At 39.0% G+C, this 27430-nt stretch overlaps 1 protein-coding gene across 1 annotated transcript in view; it reads left to right on the top strand.

Moving 5' to 3' along the window:
* CMPK1 (cytidine/uridine monophosphate kinase 1) overlaps positions 1 to 26429 on the top strand; it is a 33714-nt gene extending 7285 nt beyond the window's left edge. The window contains exons 2-6 of the mRNA XM_007521339.3: positions 16229 to 16375; positions 18369 to 18521; positions 22656 to 22732; positions 22985 to 23081; positions 25332 to 26429. Of these exons, the coding sequence (XP_007521401.1) occupies positions 16229 to 16375; positions 18369 to 18521; positions 22656 to 22732; positions 22985 to 23081; positions 25332 to 25373 (516 nt within the window). The 3' untranslated portion in view covers positions 25374 to 26429. The remainder of the gene's footprint in view (positions 1 to 16228; positions 16376 to 18368; positions 18522 to 22655; positions 22733 to 22984; positions 23082 to 25331) is intronic.
* The last annotated feature ends 1001 nt before the right edge of the window (positions 26430 to 27430 follow it).

Genomic DNA, 27430 nt, shown 5'->3' with positions numbered 1-27430 from the left:
TGCAGAAGGTGGAAGGTCTGGCTTCTGTAATTGCTTCCCCGCTGAACATGGGCGTTGACTGGTCGGTCCATACTCCCAGTCTGCCTCTCTCTTTCCCTAGTAGGGTGGGGCTCTGGGGAAGTTGAGCTCCAGGACATATTGGTGGGGTCTTCAATCCAGGGAAGTCTGGCCGGCATCCTGATGGCATCTGGAACCTGGTGACTGAAAAGAGAGTTAACATACAAAGCCAAACAAATTGTTGAGCAATCCTGGACCCAAAGCTTGGAAAAGTGGACCTCTCTCTCTTTCTTTCCCTTCCCCCTTTCCATCTTTCCTTCTCTTCCTCCACTCCCCCATTGTACTTTTTTAAAAACCAGATTACTGCTCAGCTCTGGCTGTAATTGTACCTTTGATGCTTGTTCTCTGAAACATTCAGACCTTAATGAAGAAAAGGTAAATCTCTTAGAGTATCTTTTGAAAGTGTTCTGGACTGGAAATAAAGGGTTTGTGGGAGATTTGGAGATTGACTTTGTTATTTGTACTCATTAAGTTTTTTTTTTTTTTTTGCTTCTTAATTATTCTAAATCTGTCTTCTGAAAATTGATTATTCTTTAAATCAGTGTATTCATTTTTATTAAAGTACTCAAGAATTACTGTAGAATAAATTGCTTTTTACCAAAAGATTATCATAAGGATACTCAGTCATTAAATAAAGATTTATTTATTTTATGAAAGAGATCAAAGCACCATTCCTGCATATGTTACACCCAGGATTGAAAACAGGACCTTACACATGAAATCCTGTCTTCTACTCAATGATCCACCTCCCCAGCTGCTCATTTTTGAATTTTTTTTCTTTTTTTTTTTTATTTCTTTATTGGGGAATTAATGTTTTACATTCAACAGTAAATACAATAGTTTGTACATACATAACATTCCCCAGTTTCCCATATAACAATACAACCTAAAAGAGTAATTTGGGTAGAAGTAGGGCTATTAATTAATTAATTAGTAATTTTTACCAGAGCACTGCTCAACCCTGGTATATTATAGTGAGTGGTACTGGGAATTGAACCTGGGACCCTTGGTGCTTCAGACATGAAAGCTTTTTACATAACCATTATGTTGTCTTCCCAACCGTGGATAGAAGTAGTTTTGAGTTCATTGTATTCCCATTGCTTACTGTAGCATAAGGAAATGATTACCTGTGCTAGTCAGTTTATAGATTTTTCAGAATTTGGTATGATGTTTTAGAGTCTATTGAATATGAAAGGGTTTTCTATTTAGAGAAAGTGGTATTAGCATAGGTTTAGAAATTTTAGACGGCTAAGTGAATTTAAGGAGAAATTTATAGCATAAGTGCTGTTTATTTTCAGTATAGGTCACCAGATGCCAGATGGAGCTCATGACTTCATGATTGGATAAGTATCATAAACCGCTGCTGCATATGGATTGTAACTGTTCTGTTTTTAAGATGTGCCTATTTACTTGGTTAAATTTTAATGTCTAAGTAGTACACATACATTTGTAGAAAATATAGATCAATAAAACAAAAGATTAGAAATTACCATTAATCTTAATCATCCCTAAAAAATCATTAATCAGTATTTTTGGACACATTCTTCCAGGTGTTTTTAAGAGTAGGCATGTACTATCAGTAAATCTTAATTTTCACTTATTGGGTTGTTGGAAAAGTCATGATACATTTTTGCATACAAAAACATAGAAAAATTATGTCATGACTTTTCCAACAGCCCAATAAAATAGCAGATATTTATTAACATGCTAATATAGGTATTTTTACCATTAATCTGTGTACCTATATCATGTTCATTAGACTGGATACACTATTTAATTTCTTATTTTGGAATTGTTTTGATTTTCTACAAGTTCATGTTCTGTGTGCTTTTACTTTTTTTTTAAATTTTATTTATAAAAAGGAAACACTGACAAAACCATAGGATAAGAGGGGTACAACGCCACACAATTCCAACCACCAGAACTCTGTATCCCATTCCCTCCCTTGATAGTTGTCCTAGTCTTTAACCCTCTAGGAGTATGGACCCAGGGTCATTGTGGGATGCAGAAGGTGGAAGGTCTGGCTTCTGTAACTTTCCCGCTGAACATGGGCGTTGACAGGTTGATCCATACTCCCAGCCTGTCTTTCACTTTCTCTAGTGGGGTGGGGTTCTGGGGAATGGAAGCTCCAGGACATATTGGTGGGGTTGTCTGTCCAGGGAAGTCTGGTTGGCATCATGCTAGCATCTGGAAGTTGGTGGCTGAAAAGAGAGTTAACATATAAAACCAAACAAATTGTTGACTAATCATAAACCTAGTATTTTTACTTTTTATCTTTTACCACCCATGTTATCTTGGGGGTTGGGAGCCTGCAGGACTCTACAGGTGGCCATTTTTTCCATTTCTCTCTTCCTTTCCCTCTCTCTCTTCCTACCCTCCCTTCCTTATTCCCTCCCTCCCTCCCTTCCTTTTTCATTCCTCCCTTTTTACTTTCTGAAGGTGAGAGACAGAGAGAGATAGGGAGAGAGTAGTAATTCCTGTACATTGCTTCACTGTTCATGAAGCTTCTTCCCTGCAGGTTGGGACCAGGTACTTGAATCAGGGTAAAGTGTGCATTCTACTGGATGGGCTACCATTAGGAAGAGAGAGAGTGACCAGAGCACTGCTTAGCTTTAGCTCTGTGGTACCAGTGATCAAACCTGGGACTTGATGCATTCAAGTCTTGTGGTCTACTACTGAGATATATTTTAGTCACTATCCATTTTCTAAAACTTCATCACCGGAACAGCAACTAATGGTGCAAATGGAAACTTTGCCATTAGCAGTACTTCATTATTCTTCCTTTCCTCAAGTGCATAGTTGTCTCCCATCTACTTTCTGCCGTTTTCAATATGCCTATTTTAGATACTTTCTATAAGTGGAATTGTATAGTATTTGTCCTTTTGTATTTGCCAGTTTACTTAGCATGTATATAATATATGCACACACATATATGTACATATACATACTTTTTTTTTGCCATTGCTAGTGTTTTTACTCTTTTAGGTTGACTTTTTCAGATAGATAGGGCCAGAGACTGAGAGACAGAAGGAGAGAGGGGAAGATATCACAGCACTGAAGCTTCATCCAGTGTGGTGGGTACCAGGCTATAGCCTGGGTTGCATGCCTGACAGAGCAGGTGCAGTATCCAGCTGAGCCATCTTGCTGGCCTTAGCATACTGTTTTTTTATTGTTATTATTTATGTATTGGATAGAGATAGCCAGAAATCTAGAGGTGAGAGGGAGAGAGACTGAGAGACACCTGCAGCACTACTTCACCACTTGTAAAGCTTTCCCCCTGCAGGTGGGAACCCCCAGGGGCTCAAACTCAGGTGCGTCACCACCCAGCCCCAACATAATATATATTTTTAAGATTTATTTATTAATGAGAAAGATAGGAGGAGAGAGAAGGAATCAGACATCACTCTGGTACATGTGCTGCTGGGGTTTGAACTTGGGACTTCGCACTTGATAGTCCAATACTTTATCCACTGCGCCATCTCTCAGACCACCAGCATGTTTTTTTTATTTTTATTTTTTTATATTTATTTTATTTATTTTTTTCCCTTTTGTTGCCCTTGTTGTTTTATTGTTGTAGTTATTATTGTTATTGTTGTTGTTGGATAGGACAGAGAGAAATGGAGAGAGGGAGGGGAAGACAGAGAGGAGGAGATAAAGATAGATACCTGCAGACCTGCTTCACCGCCTGTGAAGTGACTCCCTTGCAGGTGGGGAGCCGGGGTTTGAACTGGGATCCTTATGCCGGTCCAGCATGTTTTTTTTAAAGTTCCTCTGTGTTAGCATGGATCAGAGCCTTATTCCCTTTTCATGACCCAATGATGTTTCATTATATGTATATGCCACTTGATTTATCCATTCATCATTTGTTGGTACTTGTGCAGTTTCCACCTTTTAGCTATTGTGAATAATACTGTAATGAATAGAAACATCTGTTTGAGTCCCTATTTTTAGTTACTTTAAGTATACAGCTAGGATTGGAATTGGTGGATCATATAGTAATTGCATTTAACTTGTTGAGGAACTGCCAAACCATTTTCCCACAGCAGCTGTACCATTTCAAGTTCCCATCTGCAGGAAATGAGTGGTCCAGTATTCTAGGTGCTAACCAGTACTTCCTGTCTGCTTTTTTTAAAATTTCTTTATTGGGGAATTAATGTTTTACATTCAACAGTATGTTTTTTTTTTTAAATAGCATTGTAGTGAGTGTGTATTTCACCTTGACTTTGATATGCATTTCCCTGATGACTAATGATGTTGAGCAGCTTTCCCATGTTTACCGGTCACATGTATATCTTATCTGAAGAAGCGTTTATCCTTTATCCTCTAGATTATTTAAAAAAAAAAGTGCTCATATTTTAACTGCACCATTTGCCTTTTTTGAAATTGAGTTGTAAAATTGTTTATATACTCTAGATACAAGTACCTTAATCCAAATAGATAATTTGCAAGTATTTCCTTCTACTCTGTGGGTTATCTTTCATTTTCTTCATAATTTCTGTGAAGTACAGAGGTTTTTTTGAGGTTATAACATCTCATACATTAAAACATAAAGTATGTTTTTGATTGTGATACAAAGAAAAGAATAAGTGAATCAAAAAATACTACAAAACAAGTTTTTATACTTGTGTCGTGTCTGAGCCTGAGGTTTGAGGTTGGCAGAGAAAAGAGTAGCAGATGGGAAGGAAATGTGGGAGTAACTGATTCTTTTTACTACTTCCTTGGCTTATTCTAGGACATAACTGAGTCCAAGTTAATTAAGTCAGATAGGTGGGGTAGGACAAGTTGCCCATTGTGCAGTGAGTTTCCAACTATTTTCTTTTTTTTTTTGTTAATATTTATTTATTTATTTATTCCTTTTTGTTGCCCTTGTTGTTATTAATGTCATTGTTGTTGGATAGGACAGAGAGAAATGGAGAGAGGAGGGGAAGACAGAGGGGGAGAGATAGGCACCTGCAGACCTGCTTCACTGCCTGTGAAGCGACTCCCCTGCAGGTGGGGAGCCGGGGGGCTCGAACTGGGATCCATATGTTGGTCCTTGCGCTTTGCGCCACCTGCATTTAACCCGCTGCACTACCGCCCGACTCCCCTATTTTCATTTTTAATTAAAAAATATTTATTTATTTTGGATAGAGACAGAGAGAAATAGGGAGAGAGAAAGATAAGACACCTGCAGACCTGCTTCACCACTAGTGAAGCTTTCTCCCTGCAGGTGGGGACGGGGGCTTAAACTTGGGTTCTTGTACTCAACAAAGTGCATCACCACCTGGCCCCCTGGTTTTCAACTTTGCTCCAGTTGTGTAGTCATAGCAGGAAAGACAATTTTCTCATAATCTTATTTTATTTATTTATTTTTTGTAATCATGAGCTTCATCTGCTTTGGGATGACTTTTTCAGATGAAGATAGAGACAAGCAGAAAGGGAGGGAAGAAATGGAGAGGGAGAGGGAAGGAGATCACTGCACTGACTTTCCGTCGATGTGGTCGGGGCTGGGCTTGGATCTGGGCCGTGCACATGGCAAAGCAGCACACTATCCAAGATATTTTTATGGCCCAATCTTACCATTTCTTAGGACATTTTGTTACATGAAGAAGTTAAACTTTCTTTAATTAAGATATCTATTTATTATTATTATTATTTTACCAGAGCACTGCTCAACTCTAGTTTATGGTGGTGTGAGGGATTGAACCTGAGACCTTGGAGCCTCAGTTATGAGAGTCTCTTTATATAACCATTATGATATGTTTTGCTCTGCACTTAATAGGTACTGGATATGGTCATGGTCATTGTTAAATCCCAGACTGTATATTTTCTTCACCTGACATTAATTTAAAAGATTTATTTATTTATTTATTTATTTATTTATTTATTTATTTATGAGAGTGAGGAAGAAAGCCAAAGTACATCTCTGTCATGTTTGGTGCTATAAGTGAAGCTTAGGACATCATGCCTGCAAGTCTCTCACTCTATTGCTATGTTATTTTCAAGCTGATGCCTTTTATTTCTAGGTAGAATGAAGTGTAATCATTATCATAAATTTTATACCAAAACATTAAAAACATGTGCTACTTATAAAGCCAAAAGATAATTTTACTCACATTTTTTTCTTCTTGAAGCAGAAATGAAGGTAATTCTCTATTGTCTAAGTAAGATAAATTTTCTCTGAAAAAAAAAAAGCATCTGAGATTGCTTTCTTGGCACAGTAAAGTTCTGCAAGTGCTCCAAGGGCTTATTCTGAAGAGAAGTATTGTGAGCATATTGTCTTTGTCATGAAAGTACCATTTCCAGGATATTTTGCTTTTAATTTTGAACTCTAGTGTCTAGAGTAGGGATCATAAAAATATGTTCTCTTTTATTTATTTATTTTTAATTTAATTTAATTTTTTTTTATATTTCCTTATTCCCTTTTGTTGTCCTGGTTGTTTTATTGTAGTTATTATTGATGTCGTTGTTGTTGGATAGGACAGAGAGAAATGGAGAGAGGAGGGGAAGACAGAGGGGGCGATAAGGATAGATACCTGCAGAACTGCTTCACCACCTGTGAAGCGACTCCCCTGCAGGTGAGGAGCCGGGAGCCTCCAACCAGGATCCTTACGCAGGTTCTTGTGCTTTGCTCTACTTGCGCTTAACCCGCTGATTCCCCCCAAATATGTTTTCTCTTAAATTTTTGCTGCTGTGCCTTTTAGATCCTCTGAACTGAGTATTTCTAAATTTTCATCTGTTTCTAGACTATAAAAGAAAACTGTTTTCTTTCTCCTATAACTCTTTTGACTTCATGCCTGTGAAGTGTGTTTCTGTGTTGCTATATTATATTTTGCTTTTCCTTTGTTTAAATAATGGATCACTTTCTATAGAAAATTTTATCTAGTGGTCTGGGAGGTGGTGCAATGGATAAAGCATCGGACTCTCAAGCATGAAGTCCTGAGTTCAATCCCCGGTAGCACGTGTACCAGAGTGATGTCTGGTTCTTTCTCTCTTTCCTCCTATCTTTCTCATTAATAAATAAAAAAAAATTTTTTTAAAAGAAAATTTTATCTAAACATTTGAATTGATTTTTGCTGCTATTCATTACAGTGGTTTAGTTTTTTTTTTTTTTTGCATGTACAAACTGTTGTGTTCACTGTCAAATGCAAAACATTAATCCCCCAATAAAGGGAAAAAAATAGGAAATTAGGAGCTACACATTCAATTCTTCTACATAAAACCCCTAAAAGTTCACGACCAAATCACTGTGAGAAATCTTTCATCTAGGAGTGATTTCTAAGTCAGAGTCTTGAGCTTCCATAAAAAAGAAGTATCTGTCTCAGAAGAAGGGAGAACAATGACAGGCTCGGAATCCTCCATTTCCAAGTCAGGTCCTTCCTCCTGCTCATAAATCAGGCTGGAATTCTCTTTGCCTTAACTCTCTGGCTCTTCCAACTCCAAACGTTTCTCCGAGGTTGGAGGTACAACTTCTTCATCTTCGTTTTCATTTTCATACACAAAGCTACAGATCATATTGGGTCTGCAGGAGAAATCATTGTCCTTGATTTGCAGCCATTCCACATTGCCTATGTTGTCTTTCCCTTCCTTCATTTCCATCAGAAGAGTCCTTGTCAAAAAAAAAAAGAGTCTTTGTCATGCTGAGCTGCTTTACTGTATGACATTTATATTTCAGCATTGTTTTATTATTGCCGTCCAGATCCATATGCATGAAGCTCTGATTTGGAATCGTGGCATCACTTGGGAGCACCACGGCATCAGGGGGAGTTCCTTGGATGCTGGAGTAAGGATGTATTATATCTCCCTCTCTCTCATCATGGTCAACATCTTCTTCAAAGATAACACAGGTTCCAACAGCATCTTCATATTCCCCAGCAAAGACATAGCTGTTCAATTGCAGGATGGGCCTTTAAGTATAATCCCCGAAATCTTTCATTTCTTTTCACATTTTGAGAGGAAGTATGAATCAATGATTCCAGACAGTTCCACCAGAACTAACTGCTCCTATCCGAAGGTGTCTACGTCCACGTCCCCCATTCAAACTGACCGCGACACCACCCACCGCTGCCCAGCCTGCAGCCGGCCTGGGGCTACACCACCCACCGCTGCCCAGCCTGCAGCCGGCCTGGGGCTAGATGTGGGTGCCGAGCTCCAAGGACCCGCCCACTGAAGCCCCCGCCTCCTTCTCCCACACTGTAGCCTAGACCAGCGTCGCACCCCCGCGTAGGCTTTAGATGAAGAGCTCTCTACCTCCACTCACAATGGTTCAGTTTTAAATTTAAAATAAACTTTTGATTGTACAAGGTACTGTTTCCTATTTCTTGAAATCATACGACATTTTATATGGGAATTAAAAAATGATTTATTAGTGAGACAGAAAACCAAAACATCACTCGGGCACATGTGTTGCTGACAGTTAAACATGGGACCTCATCTCTAGTCCAGTGCCTTAGCCACTGAGCCACCGCCCAGGTTGCTCCTGGACACCACTTCCCCCCCCTCCTTTTCTCCCTCCCTTCCTTCCTCCCTTCCGATATGATATGACAGAGAAACTGAAAGAGAATAGGGAGATAGAGAGGAATAAAGACACCTGCCGACCTGCTTCATCACTTGTGAAACTTCCCCCCGGCAGGTGGGGGGGGGGGGTTTGAACCTGGGTCCTTGTGCCCATGGTAACATGTGCCCCAAATTGGTGCACTACGATCTAGCCTCTTGGGGCATCATTTGGATAGATAGGCATAATTGATAGACAGATAATTGAACTACATTCTTTTAATTTAATTTGCATTATCATAATTTCATCTCTACTTCACTGCCCGTGAAGCTTCCCCCCTGCAGGTGGGAGACCAGGGGCTTGAACCTGGGTCCTTATGCACTGTAATGCGAGCACTTAGCCAGGTGCACCACGTCCCAAGCCCTCAAATTGCATGCAGGTGTTTTTTTTTTTTAATTTTTTTTCCTTTTAATTTTTTAAAAAATATTTTATTTATTCCCCTTTGTTGCCCTTGTTGTCTTATTGTTGTAGTTATTATTGTTGTTGTTGTTGGGAAGGACAGAGAGAAATGGAGAGAGGAGGGGAAGACAGAGAGGGGGAGAGAAAGATAGACACCTGCAGACCTGCTTCACCGCCTGTGAAGCGACTCCCCTGCAGGTGGGGAGCCGGGGTTCCAACCGGGATCCTTATGCCGGTCCTTGTGCTTTGCGCCACCTGCGCTTAACCCGCTGCACTACAGCCCGACTCCCGCAGGTGTTTTCTTATGGAGATTTTTCTAATTAACTTTTGGTATTCCCTGGAAATTATATTCTGATTTTATTGCTATTACCTGTTGAAAATAAGAGACAAATATAACTGGGCCTGCTTAGTGTTTAGGAAACTTCTTTCATTAGGTGAAATAGAGACTAGGGTTTCATTTAAGTGGTTTGATTTATGTTTCCCAAGTTCTCTCACCAGAAGTTAAACCACCTGCAACAATATATTGAGTGTAATGATGTGAATATGTAGCCTGTAGTCCTTACAGTGACTTTAAGATTAATTAGTCACTTAATTAGTAAAACCAAGTAAGTGTTTTTCTAAGATTAGAGTTGCCACTGTGCCAGTCCATTAATGCTGGGGAATTTCAAATTAATTGCCTCTGAATTGGTATGTTCTGGACCTGTTCTTCATTTTTGACCATTTCCCATCCTTACTAAAACAGGGACGGCAGAATGACTCAGAACAACTGAGAGGAATTAAAAGTAAGACATATTGAAAATGACCAACTGTAATGATATTAGAGTATGAAAATTCCAGTTCACAGTTGTATGGTCTGTAAATCAGATACCAGAATGCTAAATTATCTGAATATTAGATTAGCAAAATATTAGAGATACCCAGGTATACACAAACAAGTGTATATTTGGTGACTTCTAACTTCCCTTTTCTGTTTTATTTATGCTGTCTTATTTCCACTCCAAACAAACTAGTGATGGTAAAAATTGAATTCTTTAGGAAAAGTTATACAAATATGAAAAGTTGCCCCCACTAATTAATAAGACTCAGATCATTTTATATTTGCAGCCTTTGTGAATATAACCTGTTTAATGCCCATGAATCTGTACTTCCCCTGGCACTTTGTAGGTATTCAGTAAGCCTACATGGATTTATAATAAGTCATGTGTATTGCCTGAAGGTTCTTTACATGAACAGCAAAATGTTGATGAAAAATGAAGTAGTGCAGTCATCATTTGCAACTGAATGGATTATATTCTTTCATTTTTCTCCTTTGCTTTATTTAAGCTTTTAAAGAGATCACTAATTAGGGAGCTGGGTGGTAAACCGGGCTAAGTGCACATAGTGCCAAGCACAAAGATCCCTGGTTTGAGCTCCCAGATTTCCACCTGCAGAGGCGTCACTTCACAAGCGGTGAAGCAGATCTGCAGGTGTCTCTCTCTCTCTCTGACTTCCCCTCCTCTCTCAACTTCTCTCTGTTATAGGCAGTACAATAGAAAAAATGGCCACCAGGAGCATCGTAGTACAGGCACCAAGCACCAGCAAAAAAAAAAAAAGATTAGAGTCTGTCTGCTAAAGCTTTTACTTGGTATATAACTTTCACAGTGTATAGTTTGTTGATCTGTGATTAAATAGGATTGGCCAAACAGTGCACACATTTGGAAATACAATGAAGTCAGACTAAAGCTGAGATTGAAAATGCACTAGAAATGTTTTTACAAAAATACTTTATTTTACACACACACACACACACACACACATACTTACACACATTCTCTCTCTCTCTCCCTCTCTCTCTCTTTCTCTCTCTCTCTCTCTCTCTCTCTCTCTCTGAGGGAACCTGGTACTTTGGAGCCTCAGAGCTCTCCGAAACAGCAAAGTCTGGGTTGTGGCACACCTGGTTGAGCACACATGTTTCAATGCTCAAGGACCCAGGTTTGAGTCCCTGGTCCCCACCTGTAGGGGGGAAAGCTTCACAAGTGGTGAAGCAGGGCTGCAGGTTTGTTTCTTTCTCTCTCTCCCTACCCTCTCAATTTCTGGCTGTCTCTATCCAATAGATAAAGATAATATAAAAAAAAAAATTAAAAAAGAGCAAACTCTTGCATTAACTGCCATGCTATTTTCCCTGCTCCAAACAAACTAGAAAGTTAATTATTGCACACAGCTCTTAACCTGATTTTTTTTTTTTTTTAAGATTTTATTTATTGGGCTGGGGAGATAACATAATGGTTATGAAGAAGACTTTCATGCCTGAGTGTCTGAGGTACCAGGTTTAGTCCCCAGAACCACCAGAAACTAGTGTTCTGTTCTCTGCCCTGCTCCTCCTATATATCTCTGATCAAATAAATATTTTATTTAGTTATTTATTTAGTTATTTATTTATGGAATATAAAGAGAGAACCAGAGCATCACTCTGGTACATATGATGCTGGAGATTGAACTTAGGATGTCATGCTTGAAAGTCCAATGCTTAATTTACTGGGCCATCTCACAGGCCACTGCTGTTTTTCATTTTTAAAGATAACCTAGCTTTTTGGTGATTATAGGGAAAGTCCCTTTTCTACTCTGTAAGTGAAACTGGAATGGACCCTAAAAATTGATTAGGTTTTAGTGTCTGGGCACTGTGTGACCACTTGTAATCAAAAAGTATGTTTCCTGAGACAGACAAATAAGCACTGTTCCTGGGAAATCTTTGCTAGCCATTTCATTTAGCAATTAGAAAGTACTTTTGGAAATGCCTTTGTTGAAATACATGATAGCTTTACACAAACTGTTGCAGGGTTACTTAGACTCTAAAGCTATTTGCAATGAGTGGTGAATCTGTATGATTTTGCATGGTCTCTGTAATACTGCTGGGTGTTGTGCTGAATGTGCATTGCTAACAATATATCAGTAGGATTTAGATTGTAAGGTTTACTAATTAAACGGGAAATGTAAAGCAAATTTAGTCTTAAATGCTTCATAGATGTGTTGGCTATTTAAAGGATCCCAGTAGTTCTAACTTTCACAGTAGCTTTAAGTATATATTTGTATCTAATATCTCTGCTATTTTCCACCCCTGTAATTCAAGGGTCAGGTCAATGGCACTTTCTCATTGTCACACTAACGGGAGGAGGTAGGTGCCTGGCATCTGGTTTTCTTCCTGTTTACAGTGACTTGCTATCTATGCATTATTTGTATTTCATGCATCTTTTTAAAAAGATTTATTTATTTATTGCATATGAGAGGATTTCACATGAGAAGAGAGGATGAGAGATTGAACTGGCAAACCTCAGGCATGAAAACTGGCTGCCCTATCAGCTCCACCCTCTCCCTAGCTGCTATCTTAGCATCTTATATCTTTGTTGTCTTGCTTTGAATTTTGTTCATATAGAAATGCATTGCATAAATTTGGAGGAAAGACGAAGAGGTGAGAGAGACTGATCAAGCTGGTTTGAGAGTTGGTAACATACAAGTATCCTCCGCACCCTCCCTCCCTTCTTATTTTATTTGATAGGACAAAAAGAAATTGAGAAGGGAGGAAGAGATAGAGAGGGAGAGAGATAGATACCTACTGCAGAGGTGGGTGAGGGCACAAACCTGAGTTTTGGTAATATGTGTGCTCAACTCACCCAGTACCTGTCTTTCAATTTCTTCTTCTTCTTTTAATTAATTTATTTATTATGGGATAGAGACAGAGAGAAATTGAGAAGGGGAGGGGGAGTTAGAGAGGGAAAGAGACAGACACCTGCAGCCCTGCTTCACTGGTCATGAACCTTTCCCCCTACTGGTGGGCACCAGGGGGTTGAATCTGGGTCCTTGCACATTGTAATGTGAGAGTTTAACCAAGTGCACCACCACCTGGTCCCCCTGTCTTTCAGTTTCTTAAAGGAGAAAAAGAAAAGAAGGGACTGGGTGGTTGCATACTTGGTAAAGCACACATATTATAGTGTACAAAGACCTGGGTTCAAGTCCCTGGTCCCCACCTGCAGGGGGGAAACTTCAAAAATGGTGAAACAGTGCTCCATTCCCCCTTCCCCCTCAATCTTTCTGTTTCTATACTAAATAAATAAAATATATAAAATTCTGAGAATAACCAGAAGCCATTGAAAAGATAAAATGAAAATGAAAGTAGAAAAACTTAGACAATTAGCTCCAATGCATTTAGTTTACACTTTTGTCACTAGAAGATTACTATTTTCAGTTAAATAGTAGTTTGTGCTGGCATTTTATAGTATGTATAACCTGCTGTGGTTCTGAATGTTAAAATGTCATGCCACACTGAATCCCACCTAACCCTGGTGGCAATTAAAAAATAATAAATAAAATTATTTATTTATTGATAAGTTAAAATTATTTAATTATTTATGAGAGTGAGACAGAACCAGAGCATTATTCTAGCATATGTAATGGTGGAACTTAAACTTGGGATCCCAGGCTTAAGAGTTCACCTCCCAGACTTCATAAACATACTTTTTCTTTTTAAAAAATATTTATTTATTCCCCTTTGCTGCCCTTTTGTTGTAGTTATTATTTTGTTATTTATGTCATCGTTGTTGGATAGAACAGAGAGAAATGGAGAGAGGAGAGGGAGACAGAGAGGGGAGAGAAAGACAGACACCTGCAGACCTGCTTCACCGCTTGTGAAGCGACTCCCCTACAGGTGGGGAGCCGGGGGGCTTGAATCGGGATCCTCACGCCAGTCCTTGCGCTTTGCACCACATGCGCTTAACCCACTGCACTATTGCCCAACTCCCTATAAAACATTTTTATTCCCTCAACATGGATCAACAATGGTAGAGAATGTTCCATCCTCTGAAGGGAGGCTGGACAACATACTCTAAGCTGCACCTGAGGAAGATGGGTCCTGATATTGGGGCAACTTGGAATGTTCCTACTTATGACCACAGACTGTGAGATCAGATCTATAGGGATGCAGAGGTCATATGGGCTCCTAAGCTGAATATGGGCCCCAGCTCAGATCAAATCGATGGAGTTTATAGTCAACAATATTTATACACCTTTCCCATATTTGGTAGCTACTCTTTTCCGAGATCCAGCTTGCTGGTCCTTTTTCCAGCCATGACATCATCTCCCCAGACAATAATTAGGATCCACTTGCATATCAGATTTCAGGCTTAGGGTAAAAAAAAAAAATAGTATAGCCACAGGCCCTTTGGAATATAACTAAAATATGCCTACTAGCTATCTACAGAACAGAGACCCCCCACCCCCCACACCACCAATTCTTCATCTGTACTACTCCAGCCTTTAGGTTCATGATTAGTCAACAATTTGTTTGGCTTTATATGTTAACTCTCTTTTCAGCCACCAGTTTCCAGATGCTAGCATGACGCCAACCAGACTTCCTTGGACAGACAACCCCACCAATGTGACCTGGAGCTCCCATTCCCCAGAACCCCACCACACTAGGAAAAGAGAGAGGAAGGCTGGGAGTATGGATCGACCTGTCAACACCCATGTTGAGCGGGGAAGCAATTACAGAAGCCAGACCTTCCACCTTCTGCATCCCACGATGACCTTGGGTCCATACTCCCAGAGGGTTAAAGACTAGGACAACTATCAAGAGAGGGAATGGGATCCAGAGTTCTGGTGTTGAGAATTTTGTGGAGTTGTATCCCTCTTATCCTATGGTTTTGTCAGTGTTTCCTTTCTATAAATAAATAATAAAAAACATTAATTTTTTATTTTATTTTAAAAAGGAGACATTAACAGAACCATAGGATAGGAGGGGTACAACTCCACACAATTCCCACCACCAGATCTCTATATCCCATCTGCTCCCCTGATAACTTTCCTATTCTTTATCCCTCTGGGAGTATGGACCCAAGGTCATTGCAGGTTGCAGAAGGTGGAAAGTCTGGCTTCTGTAATTGCTTCCCCGCTGAACATTGGCGTTGACTGGTTGATCCATACTCCCAGCCTGCCTCTTTCTTTCCCTAGTGGTGCAGGGTTCTGGGGAATCGGGGCTCCAGGACATATTGGTGGGGTCCTCTGTCCAGGGAAGTCTGGTCAGAATCATGCTGGCATCTGGAACCTGGTGGCTGAAAAGAGAATTAACATACGAAGCCAAACAAATTGTTGAACAATTATGGACCTAAAGACTGGAATAGTGCAGATGAAGTGTTGGGGGGTACTCACTGCAGACTATTGTGTACTTTTGCTTTCAGGTATATATTTTGCCCTAGTTTATGGATACATGTGAACATATGCTCTATCTCAGGGGACCTGGCCTATATCTAGGTTTTGGGACTTTGTTAGGAAGTGCACCACCTGGAATGGAATTAGAGAATACTGTGAAAGGAACGGTGTCACCCGAGTAATGAAACTGAAGGGTTGTCATTCCACACCTGAAGTCTCTGGACACAGTCTGAATTGAAGCATGCTGGGGTGGCACTCATTGTGTTGATTAGGTTGTGATTGTCGGTTGCAATATTATTTGATATGAATTGAGAGAAGCATGCAGGAAAGTGGGCCCCACCCTAGAGTTCCAGGACTGGGGGAAATATAGGCTCTATAGTGGAAATGTGAGATTCCTGCTGTCTTAGGGTTCAAGAAGACAATGGATAGTTATTGTTATCATTATAGTTATTGTTATTGTTATCATCAGGCTCAAATTGGGATCCTTACGCCGGTCCTTGTGCTTTGTGCCACCTGTGCTTAACCCGCTGCCCGACTCCCCTTGTGAAGGATTCTAATGTGATGGGGTTGATTTCATGATCTGTGAATGTTATAACTACCATGTCCTATAAATAAATTTATTAAACAAACTGGCTTTCTATAAAAATCTCTCAAATATTTTCTTTCATCCTTATTTAACATCAAGAGTAGTGTCTGCTTTTAGAAAAATTAGAATATAGAAGTTAATATGAAGGGGGGGTCGGGTGGTAGCACAGCAGGTTGAGCGCACATGGCGTGAAGTGCAAGGACTGGCATAAGTATCCTAGATCCAGCACCTGGCACCCCACCTGCAGGGGGGTCACTTCACTAGCGGTGAAGCAGGTCTGAAGGTGTCTTATCTTTCTCTCCCTCTCTGTCTTCTCTCCTCTCTCCACTTCTCTCTTTGTCCTATCCAACAACAACAACAATAATAATAATGACAACAATGATTAAAAAAAGAAGTTAATATGAAGGGAAAGACTGTGGTCTTAGTTATAGGGTGAATATATTATGACTTTTCCTCCTTTGTACATTTTCTTTCAGAAATATGGTTATGTACACCTCTCTGCAGGAGAACTTCTTCGTGATGAAAGGAAGAACCCAGATTCACAATATGGTGAACTGATTGAAAAATACATTAAAGATGGAAAAATTGTGCCAGTTGAGATCACCATCAGTTTGTTAAAGAGGGTAAGGAGTGTGAATGCCAACCAATTTCAACCAGCAAGGAAACAGGAAATTAAGTCCACTTTTCTTTTGAGTAGTTAAAAAAAATTGAAAAGTTTGAATTTCTTACTGGTAGAAGTGGTCAGGTTATTTAAGAATGACATTGACAGAAGTTGCACTTCCATCTGGGATGAAATTGAGCAACAATAAGAGTTCTCTGTTTGGGGGCCAGTGAAATAGCTTATGTAGATAGGAAGCTTGCTTTGCTAAGCATGACACTCTGGTTCAAGCCCTGGCCTCTGAGGCACTAGGAGAAAAACTCCGGTGCTATAGTGTTTCTCTCTCTTTCTCTCTGAAAAAGTTGTTCCAGAGTGGTGAAGCCCTGAGTGACCGACCACCACCACCATCAAAATTTTTGACTTTGGTGTAAGATCACATATGGTTCAGCTAACACCTACATGTATGGACTTGGCCTCTGGCAATGTACTGGCATTTTCCCTTTTCTGCTTCTCTACTATTCTCTTTTTCTCTCTGTCTGTATATGGATGTGTGTATATGTATCTATAGCTGTCTGTGTGTCTGTTGGAGTCACTACCTTGTGCCTGGGTGATTTCATCACTCCCAGACTTACCTTTCTTTTTTTTTTTTTTTAATTTTTAAAAAATTTTATTTATTATTGGATAGAGACAGAAAGAGAAATTGAGAGGGAAGGGGAGATAGAGAAGGAAAGAGACAGAAAGACACTTACACCCCTGCTTCACCACTTACAAAGTTTTCCCCCTGCAGGTGGGCACCAGGGGCTTGAACCTGGGTCCTTGCACACTGTAGTATGTGTTCTTAACCAGGTGTGTCACTGTCTGGCTCCTCCAGACTTTTTCTTTTCTCGCCTTCCTTCTCCTCCCTCCCTCTCCATCCTTTTTTTATTTTTATTATTTATTTATTTATTTTCATTTTACTGGAGCATTGCTCAGCTCTAGTTTATGGTGCTGCCAGAGGTTGAACCTGGAGCCCTGGAACTTTAGGCATGTAAGTATTTTGCATTACTATACTATCTCCTGGCTCCTCCCCTACCCCCAGACTTATCTTTTCATTCAGATATATAGAGAAAAGAAGAGAGAGATGGACACTGCACCCTGGGCAGTCACACTCCAGCTGGAACCTTGCCTTGAGCTTGGCAAAGCCTATTACCGTACCTTGTGGGTAATCTCTGGATCCAATCTTAGTTCTTTAAAAAAAAAAAAAGTATTGGCTCCCTCACTAATAATTAATACTAGGGCCAGTGAAATAGCTCACTTGACTTGAACAGTGTGATCCTTTGTCATATGCTTGATCCAGGTTTGAGCCTGGCCCCAACTGCACAGAAGAAGTTCTGGTGCTATGTTTGTTTTCACTCTTGTTCTTTACCTTTCTGCCTTTTCTGTCTCTACTCAAAACAAACACATAAACAAACATAATAATAATGCTATTAACTTCTCTTTATTCGAAGCCTTTTTGTTTTGTTTTTGGTTTTGCTTTTGTTTCTCTGTGGGACATGTTTTATAGCAGAGGATCTGAGTTCCTGTAAGAAGAGAGTATAAATAACAACAATAACAATAATAACAAGGGCAACAAAAATGGGGGGAAAATTAAAAGATTTTAAAAAAGAAGGGAGTATAATTTTTTTTTTTTTTTGGCAGTAAAATTTCTTTTGAAGCAATGTGACTTTTGAAGGGATCAAAGTCAAAGAGTCTCTTGTGACTGGAACAGAGTCAATACTAATTTCTTTTTCTTAGTGCTGATAAGAATGTGAACATGCACATAATAAATTTATACATGAAAGTAATATATACTTACTGTTGAAAGTTCAGGAATTTCAGGGATCATACCCTTAATTCTACCAGTTACTGTGTTACTATGTTGAGTCATTTCTTTTGTCTCTCCCTTTATTAAGAATAATGGTAAAACACCCATATGTCTACCACTACTTAAAAATTATATTTTTTTAATGTACTAAAGTTATATTTTACTTTGTGTTCAGGAAATGGATCAGACAATGGCTGCCAATGCTCAGAAGAATAAATTCTTAATTGATGGATTTCCAAGAAATGAAGACAACCTTCAAGGTTGGAACAAGACCATGGATGGGAAGGCGGATGTATCTTTCGTTCTGTTTTTTGACTGTAATAATGAGGTAATAAAATTCTTTTTTTTTTTTTTTTTACCACCAGAGCACTCCTCAGCTCTGGTTTATGGTGGTGTGGGGATTGAACCTAGGATGTTGGAGCCTCAAGCATGAGAGTCTGTTTGCAATCATTATGGTATCTACCCTGCCTGGTAATAAAGTTCTTCACCTGCCTAATTGTTTTGAAGGAAATGATAGGTAATACAGTCCTACCTCATTTATCTTGGTTAATCACTTCTAGACCTACCACAAGAGGTGAATTTCCGAGAAGTAGGATTATTTATTTATAAATCAGATATTTTCGTAGTTAGAGCATGATCTTCTAAATACGGTTTTTAACATTTTAGAGCATCTAGATACGAAATAACACTCCTTTAGCTTTGCTTCCTTATTGAAAAATACAGTAGCCGTTGCAAAGATGTTCTTTTCATCTTTATGGATGGAGTGAACGGTAGACTTATTGAAGTCATAATGGTGGGCACCCTCCACGATTTTCTTGCCATCTTTGATCATATCCAAGAGTTTCACCTTCTCCTGGATGGTAAGCATCTTTTTCTGGTACTTAGTTTCATCGTCAGAAGGCTTAAAGAAGCAGCATGTTTAGGAGCCTTTGTGGGGCATAGATAAAGGTTCTCAGAAATTGGGGCCAGACAGTGGTGCACTTAGTTGAGTGTACACATTACAGTGTGCAAGGTCCCAGGTTCAAGTCCCTGGCCCCCACCTGCAGGGCTGCAGGTGCCTAGTAATATATATATATATATTTTTTTTTCCCCTCAGAAATTGCAAACACAAGAGCAAAGATGCTTCCAAGGTGAAGGGATATAGAAGTACCTATGAGAGAAATACGCTCTGAATGGCTTGGTTTCACCACACCTGATTTCTAACACACACAAGGAGTGGTGAAGGATTATTTGTGGGGATGCTCATTACAAAAGCCTGCAGTTCATACATACAGTAATTGTAATCATAATACAGGGGTCTGTAGTTGACTCAGACAACCGAGTGCCTGCTGTATCATTTTCACTGTCTCCATCAACTTTTTAATGAATGTATTTGAAAAAAACCACGATAGAGTGAAGCCACAAAGTCAAAGCGTGAAGTGGCAAGGGACGACTGTAGAGAAAACAAAGTGTTTTGTTTTTGAATATATTTTATTTATTCATTTATTGAATAGAGACAGAAGCTGAGAAGTAGAGGATAGAAAGGGAGGAAAAGAGACACCTGGAGCACCACTTCACTGCTCATGAGACCTTCCTTCTGTAGGTGGCGACTTGGGGCTTAAACCTAGGTCCTTGTGCATGGTGGTAACACGTGCCCTCAACTGAGTGTATTACCACTAGCCCCTTGCTTTTCTTTTTTTAATATTTATTTATTCATTTTCCCTTTTTGTTGCCCTTGTTTTTATTGTTGTAGTTATTGATGTCGTCATTGTTGGATAGAACAGAGAGAAATGGAGAGAGTAGGGGAAGGCAGAGAGGGGGAGAGAAAGATAGATACCTGCAGACTTGCTTCACCACTTGTGAAGCGACTCCCCTGCAGGTGGGGAGCCGGGGGCTTGAACCGGGATCCTTGTGCCTGTCCTTGTGCTTTGCGCCAAGTGCGCTTAACCTACTGTGCTACCGCCCAACTCCTACCTGTCAGTCCCTATTCAGAGCACCATTTGCCTGGCTGGCTTCATGGACGGTAGAGAGACGACCAGGAACTCATGGCTGAGCTGGGAAGCAGTTCAGTCTTTATTCATGTGGAACGCAGCGCAATATAAGCTATCTCTAATCATAATACTGTCCTTATGTATCCTGAGGCGGAAGTGTCAGGTCCGAAGAAGAGGATGTACGAAGAAGAGGATGTACGTAGGATAGGGGGTGGGGAGAAGGAAAAAGCATGCAAAAAAGTGAGGATTAAACCAATGCCCTGGAGGCAGGGTGGTGCTTAGTTAACAGTGGTTATGTAAATAGAATACACTGTTAAGAAGAGGGGATTAAACCAATGAAACAGAAGGGGTCTTAGAATTTAGAAGCAGACCAACACCTACCTTTTTTTTTTTAACCTCCAGGGTTATTGCTGCACTATGAATCCACTGCTCCTGGCCACTTTTTTCCCCCTGGTTGTTTATCATTGTTGTTATTATTGTCCAGTAGAACAGAGAGAAATAAAGAGAGAAAGGGATAACAGAAAGATAAGATACCAACAAACTGGCTTTACTGCTTGTGAAGTGGACTCCCCTGCAAGTGGGGAGCCTGGGGCTTGAACCGGGATCCTTACGCTGATCCTTGCGCTTCACACCATGTGCATTTAACCTGGTGCGCTATTGCCCCCCCTCACCCCCCCCATTATTTTTTACCAGAGCACTGCTCAGCTCTGGCTTATGGTGGTGCGGGGGATTGAACCTGGGACTTTGGAGCCTCAGGTACGAGTCTCTTTGTGTAACTATTATGTTATCTACCCTCTGCCTTTTTTTTTTTTTTAAGATTTTATTTATTATGCATGAGAGGGAATTTTATATGAGATAAAGAGATAAAGAAGGAATCCAGTGCAGTACTCTGGTGTATGTGATAATAGGGATTGAAATAGGAGCCGCAGACATGCAAGTCTGATGCTCTGCCAGTTGAGCTGTTTTCCCAGCCACTTATATTTTTAATGAAACACACACACACACACACACACACACACTATATTTTGAATAATCCATTCCTGGGGTAGGGGAGGTAGCATAATAGTTGTGTGAAAAGGCTTTCATCCCTGAAACTCTGAGGTCCCTCTTCCCTGCCCCAAACCAGAATCTAGGAATGTTCTGGTAAAGAAAAGAAATGAAGGGTGGAGAAAAGAGCACAATGGTTATGCAGACAGACTCATGCCTAAGGCTTTCAGATTCCAGGTTCAGTCTCCTGCACCGCCATAAATCAAGAGCTGAGCTGTGTGTGTGTGTTTGTGCGGGGGTGTGTGTGTAAAAAATAATAAAATAAGGTAAATAAAATGAAAATTAATAATTTTTCTACATTAGAGTTGTGTTGTTTTCCTGACCACTTTAAAAAAAACTCATGTTTACATTTAATATTGACAGCAATATATATATATATATATATATATATATATATATATATATATATATATTAATTTGTTGGTTGAGTGAGTAGACAGAACAGCACTATTTTGCTGATGGCATCAACAACCTGTGGACCTAAAATATGCTTTATTTTTCAAAGTAATTAGGTAGCTTTCCTTTAAGATAAGAATTGACTTTTATAATAGTATTAGGTACGCATTGTTATCAGAAAGTATCTCACTTTAGACTAAAAAGGAACATGTTTCTGGGAAATTAGGAATACTCTCTGCTTTAAATAAATATATATGAATTCTAAGTGTGAAAAAGTCTTGAGAAAAGCAGGAAAACTTTTTCTTTCTGGTACTTCTAACAACACCCCAAACATACCTTTGAATAACTAAATGCATTTTTGGAATCATTTAATTAGAAGACCTCACTTTGTTTGACTGTGGTAATATAGACTTCATTCAATGAACGCCAACATCCTGAAGCAAATTTCCTGGAAAGAAATGTGCCTCTGATTGAGAGACTTGCTGCCTTTGAGTTATTTCAAAATGTAACTCCCTTCTTCCAATCCCCCCCCCAAACATGTTTTCACTTATTTTTTCAGAGTTAACTTTAGAATAGTTACCACAACTTTATAGCTAAAGAATGTTTATTCACGATAAAAAAGGAATACTTTATACAAATGCAAATGGGTTGACCCAAATATTTGGATATTTATAGAATTAATTGAAGAGGAAGCAAAAATGGAACAATGTTTGAGGCATGTAATTCATACCTAATAAGTTAATGATATGTATACTAGATGGAACCATACATATACAGATCTTCTTTTTATTGCGGTTTGAAACATACACACACACACAGGAAAAACTGAGTCATGAATGAATTCTTATTATGCTCTGTATTTATTTAACCTAGTTTATATAAACTGAACCACATGTTTAAATTGAAAAAGACTTTGCATTTTGATTAATAAATTAGACACATTGCGTCTAATACAGGGATTTTTTTTTTTTTTGTAATCTGTTTCAGCTGAAAAGAATGTTAAGTTCACAACTTTGTATTCATAATAACCTTTTATTTCTCTTTTTTAGATCTGTATTGAACGGTGTCTTGAGAGAGGGAAAAGTAGTGGTAGGAGTGATGACAACAGAGAAAGCTTGGAAAAGAGGTACTTTGCAGTTTTATATATATCTACTTCAGTCTTAGTTTGGAACTTGAGTAACATTAAATTCCTGCCTCATTTTGGTACAGATAAAGAAAATGTCATGCTTAAATATGTAACTTGGCTTGTCTGGCACAATATTAGGAGTCATTCAGTTAGTTTGGTAAAATCTAGTGTTATTCCCTGAACTACCTTGTAACATGAAGGAGAATGAGTAAATACTTGGAACTTTGTAGTCAATACTTGCTTCTTTTGCAGAATTGAGACCTATCTTCAGTCAACAAAGCCAATTATTGATTTATATGAAGAAATGGGGAAAGTCAAGAAAATAGATGCTTCTAAATCTGTTGATGAAGTAAGTATCCCTTGTTTGCCTTAAAAAAAAAAAGCAAAGAAAAATGTGACTTTTTATAGGGAATGGGTTGGAAAGAAAGAATGGTATGGCAAAAAACCACAAACATGGCAAGTTAGTTCGCTTGTTTTTCAAAACATTGGAGCCCAAATGAAAGATTAGACCTTCTTCCCTCTTCTAAAGACTATATATATATAGTCTATATATATTTTATTTATTTTTTATTTATATATTTTATTTTATTTTTTGCCTCCAGGGTTATTGCTGGGGCTCAGTGCCAGCACCATGAATCCATTGCTCCTGGAGGCCATTTTTTCCCCCTTTTGTTGCCCTTGTTGTTGTAGCCTTGTTGTAGTTATTATTGTTAGTGTTGACATCGTTTGTTGTTGGATAGGATGGACAGAGAGAAATGGAGAGAGGAGGGGAAGACGGGGAGAGAAAGAGAGACACCTGCAGACCTGCTTCACCGCCTGTGAAGCGACTCCCCTGCAGGTGGGGAGCCAGGGGCTCAAACAGGGGGCTCGAACTGGGATCCTTAAGCCCGTCCTTGTGCTTTGTGCCACGTGCGCTTAACCTGCTGCGCTACTGCCCAACCCCATATATATATTATAAGAAGGGAACACTGACAAAACTATAGTATAAGAGGGGTACAACTCCACACAATTCCCACCACCAGAACTCCGTATCCCATCCCCTCCCCTGATGGCTTTCCTATTCTTTAACCCTCTGGGAGTATGGACCCAAGATCATTGTGGGATGCAGAAAGTGGAAGGTCTTGTTTCTCTGCTGAACATGGGCATTGGCAGGTCGATACATGCTCCTAGCCTTGTCTCTCTCTTTCCCTGGTGGGGCAAGACTCTGGGGAAGCAGGGCTCCAGGACACATTGGTGGGGTCATCTGCCCAAGGAAGTCCATTTGGCATCACAGTAGCATCTGGAACTTGGTGGTTGAAAGAAGAGTTAACATATAAAGCCAAACATTTTTTTTTTTAATTATTACTTGTTGGAGACAGAAATAAAGAGGGGAGCAGGGGATAAAGAGGGAGAGAGAGAGGGGGAGAGAGAGAGACAGACAGACACATGTAGCCCTGCTTCACCACCTGTGAAACTTTCCCCTTGCAGGTGGGGACCAGGGACTTGAACCCTTGGTCCTTGCATACTTACTGTAATGTGAGTGTTCAACCAGGTGCACCACTGCCTGGCCAAAGGATGTAAAAAAAAAAAAAAAAAAATTACCCCCTTTTGTTGCCCTTGTTGTTTTATTGTTGTAGTTATTGATGTCATTATTATTGGATAGGACAGAGAGAAATGGAGAGAGGAGGGGAAGACAGAGAGGGGGAGAGAAAGATAGACACCTGCAGATCTGCTTCACCGCTTGTGAAGCGATTCCCCTGCTGGTGGGGAGCTGGGGGCTGGAACCGGGATCCTTACACTGGTCCTTGTGCTTTGTGCCACGTGCGCTTAACCTACTGCACTGCTGTCCGACTCCTGGCCCCAAGATTTTAAAATTGATTTTATGATTTCACAATCGTTTTTCCTAATAATGAGTGATTTATTAATTTGTAAATCTCTTTTCTTAAGTACTGTAAAACTGACATTTTAAAAACTATGTTCAAAACTGTGTTTGGACTATGTTTAATTTTTTAAAAACGATTTCTTTTTTTTTTAAAGTTTATTTATTTTTGATACTAATTTAATTTCCTTTTGTTGCCCTTGTTTTTGCTGTTGTGGTTATTATTATTGTTGATATAGTTGTTGGATAGGACAGAGAAAAATGGAGAGAAGAAGGGAAGACAGAGAGGAGAGAAAGAGACACCTGCAGACCTGCTTCACCCTCCTGTGAAGCGACTCCCCTGTAGGTGGGGAGCCGGGGGCTCGAACTGGGATTATTAAGATGGTTCTTGCACTTTGTGACACCTGCATTTAACCAACTGCGCTACCGCCCAACTCCCTTGCCATTTCTTAATAGAGGTGAAGTAACACATCAGAAAACTTAGTGTTCCCTTTTTATTGAGGTAACATTGGCTAATAGCAGTAAGTGAGTTTCAGCTGTACAGCATTATAATTTGATGTCCTTGTATACTATAGCATGCTTACCACCAAAAGTCTGCTTTCTGTCAACATGTAATCACTCACCAGTTTGCCTTCCTCCTCCCTATCATACCCTCCCCATCTGGTATAAAGGAATTTGGCTGTGGGGTATTTTAACATTTCCTGCATTAAATTATTATTATTATTATCTTTTCCTTTACAGGTTTTTGATGAAGTTGTGAAGATTTTTGACAAAGAAGGCTAACTCTAAACCTAAGAATATCCTAGAAATCATGCTTGAATATTGCTTTGATAGCTGCTATTACAACCCCTTTTTAAGGCAATTTTAATCTTTCATAATTACATCTCAATTAATGGTGGGAAAGTACATAGTAATAAAAATTATTTTTTTTATCTTCAGACCTTTTTTTTTTTTTTGGGGGGGGGGTCCCATAAGTAGACAGTGGTGAGTTTGGTTCTAACTTCATCTTAGCTATGGTGCTCACAAATCAAGGCTATCAGCTAGCTCTTTGTTTTTATTCAAAAAAGAAGATCCCTTTTTTATAGTTTGTGCTTTATGTGAGCAAAACTTTTTAATATGTATGTACATCTCATTAGTAATCACAACACGCTTAGGAATTTCCCTTTCCTATAATTCTTGCAGGTTTTAAATTTCCAACCTGTTAAGTGAATTTGTGGACCAAATTCCAAGGAACTTTCTGTGTAGTCACAATGTGTTAAATAGACCCATAAAATGAATTCTTAGAAGTATTTATAAAATAACTGACCATTTCCTATAGAAAGCCAAGAATACAGGTTTGTTTTAACCACAGCTTGTACTAAGTTTTATGACAGAACATGCTTTTTGTTTCCAGGGATTAGGGGTTCAAAGCCTGGCCATGTTGTCAGCTTTATTCTGACATAGGGGGTAAGGATCACATCTAATAACATGTGTTCTTTATGATCAATTGTAGAGTGTATTGGTGATTATACTGATCTTAAGAAAGTTCCCATCAGTGGAACCTTGAAGTGCATGTGGCTAGATTTATGCTAAAAATGAATCAGTTAGTGCTTTAGTGACATTTCGAAGGGTTTTTGTTTAAAAACAAAGGGTTTTTTTTTTATTTTTAGACCAGATAGGAAGATACTAGATATCTCTTATTAGAAAGAACTAGTAAAAAAAAAAAAAAAGGTTAAATTTCTAATAGTTAAATTTTCCATTTGTATTTTATTTTCTTGAATACTTTTTCATAGTTATTTAAGAAGATTTAAAACTCATTGCACTTTGGTCAAAAAATAAATATATCTTATAAATGCTTGATTCCCTTCTTGACTACTTCGATTTAGTAGATTCTTTGGGGGTTACATGTTGAATTTTTTTTTTCTTTTTCCTTTTCCTGCCATCACTAATGTAAAGGAGATTTTAAGGTTCTTAATGGGCGATTTATTAAAATGCTTCTCATTTGCAGCACTTAGGCTGTTTGGTATACAGGGTTAAATCAGGCAAGAAAGCTTTGTATAACATTTTATATTGAGACTCATTGGTAATAATGAGTATAATTTATGGGTATTGCTATATTGTAATAAATCCATTTGCTTCTAGGTGTGTTATAAAATGCACTCAGTAATGATTTTCAACATGCTCACAATTAGAAAACAAAGTGTCCATAAATACTGTAAATATTAGCTACCAGGATTTGTGTTTGAGATTATTTTGGTTTCATGAAAAATTTTTGTTGTAATGCATTTTTACCTAGTGGTTCATACCAATGAATACAAAAGGACTTTGTTGACAGTTCAATAAAACAGCAGTCATTTGAAGCATGAGTAAAGAATATGGTTCTTATCACATGAACAATTCATTATATGAGGATCTATCTATAAGTATTCATATTAATATTGTGAAGGCAACCTTGAGCTTTTTAAAGCTGCTCAGTTTAGGTGCTTTGCTTCCTTTCATTAAATACCTTTGTGTTACTTAAGAACAGAAAAAAAGGGGCGGAGGGTAAATAGCATAATGGTTATGCAAACAGACTCTCATGCCTGAGGCTCCAAAGTCCCAGGTTCAATTCCCTGCACCACCATAAGCCAGAGTTGAAGCAGTGCTCTGGTTAAAAATAAATAAATAAATAAATAAATAAATAGAAGAAAGGGGAAAAAAAACCAAGTAATTACTAAGTTATAAATCCTTGCTTTTTAAATAGAAAAACATGTTGGTAATATTGGCTTTAGGAGGTGATTGAACTAAATCTGTCTTCACTAGTTTGAGTATTCCATTAAAGATAGTCATTAGGGGTCGGGCGGTATCACAGCGGGTTAAGC

The sequence above is a fragment of the Erinaceus europaeus genome, chromosome 13 (genome assembly GCF_950295315.1).
Source record: "Erinaceus europaeus chromosome 13, mEriEur2.1, whole genome shotgun sequence".
Taxonomy (NCBI): Eukaryota; Metazoa; Chordata; class Mammalia; order Eulipotyphla; family Erinaceidae; genus Erinaceus; species Erinaceus europaeus.
The sequence above is the reverse complement of the archived record's forward strand: the minus strand, read 5'-3'. Positions and strand labels throughout refer to the sequence as shown.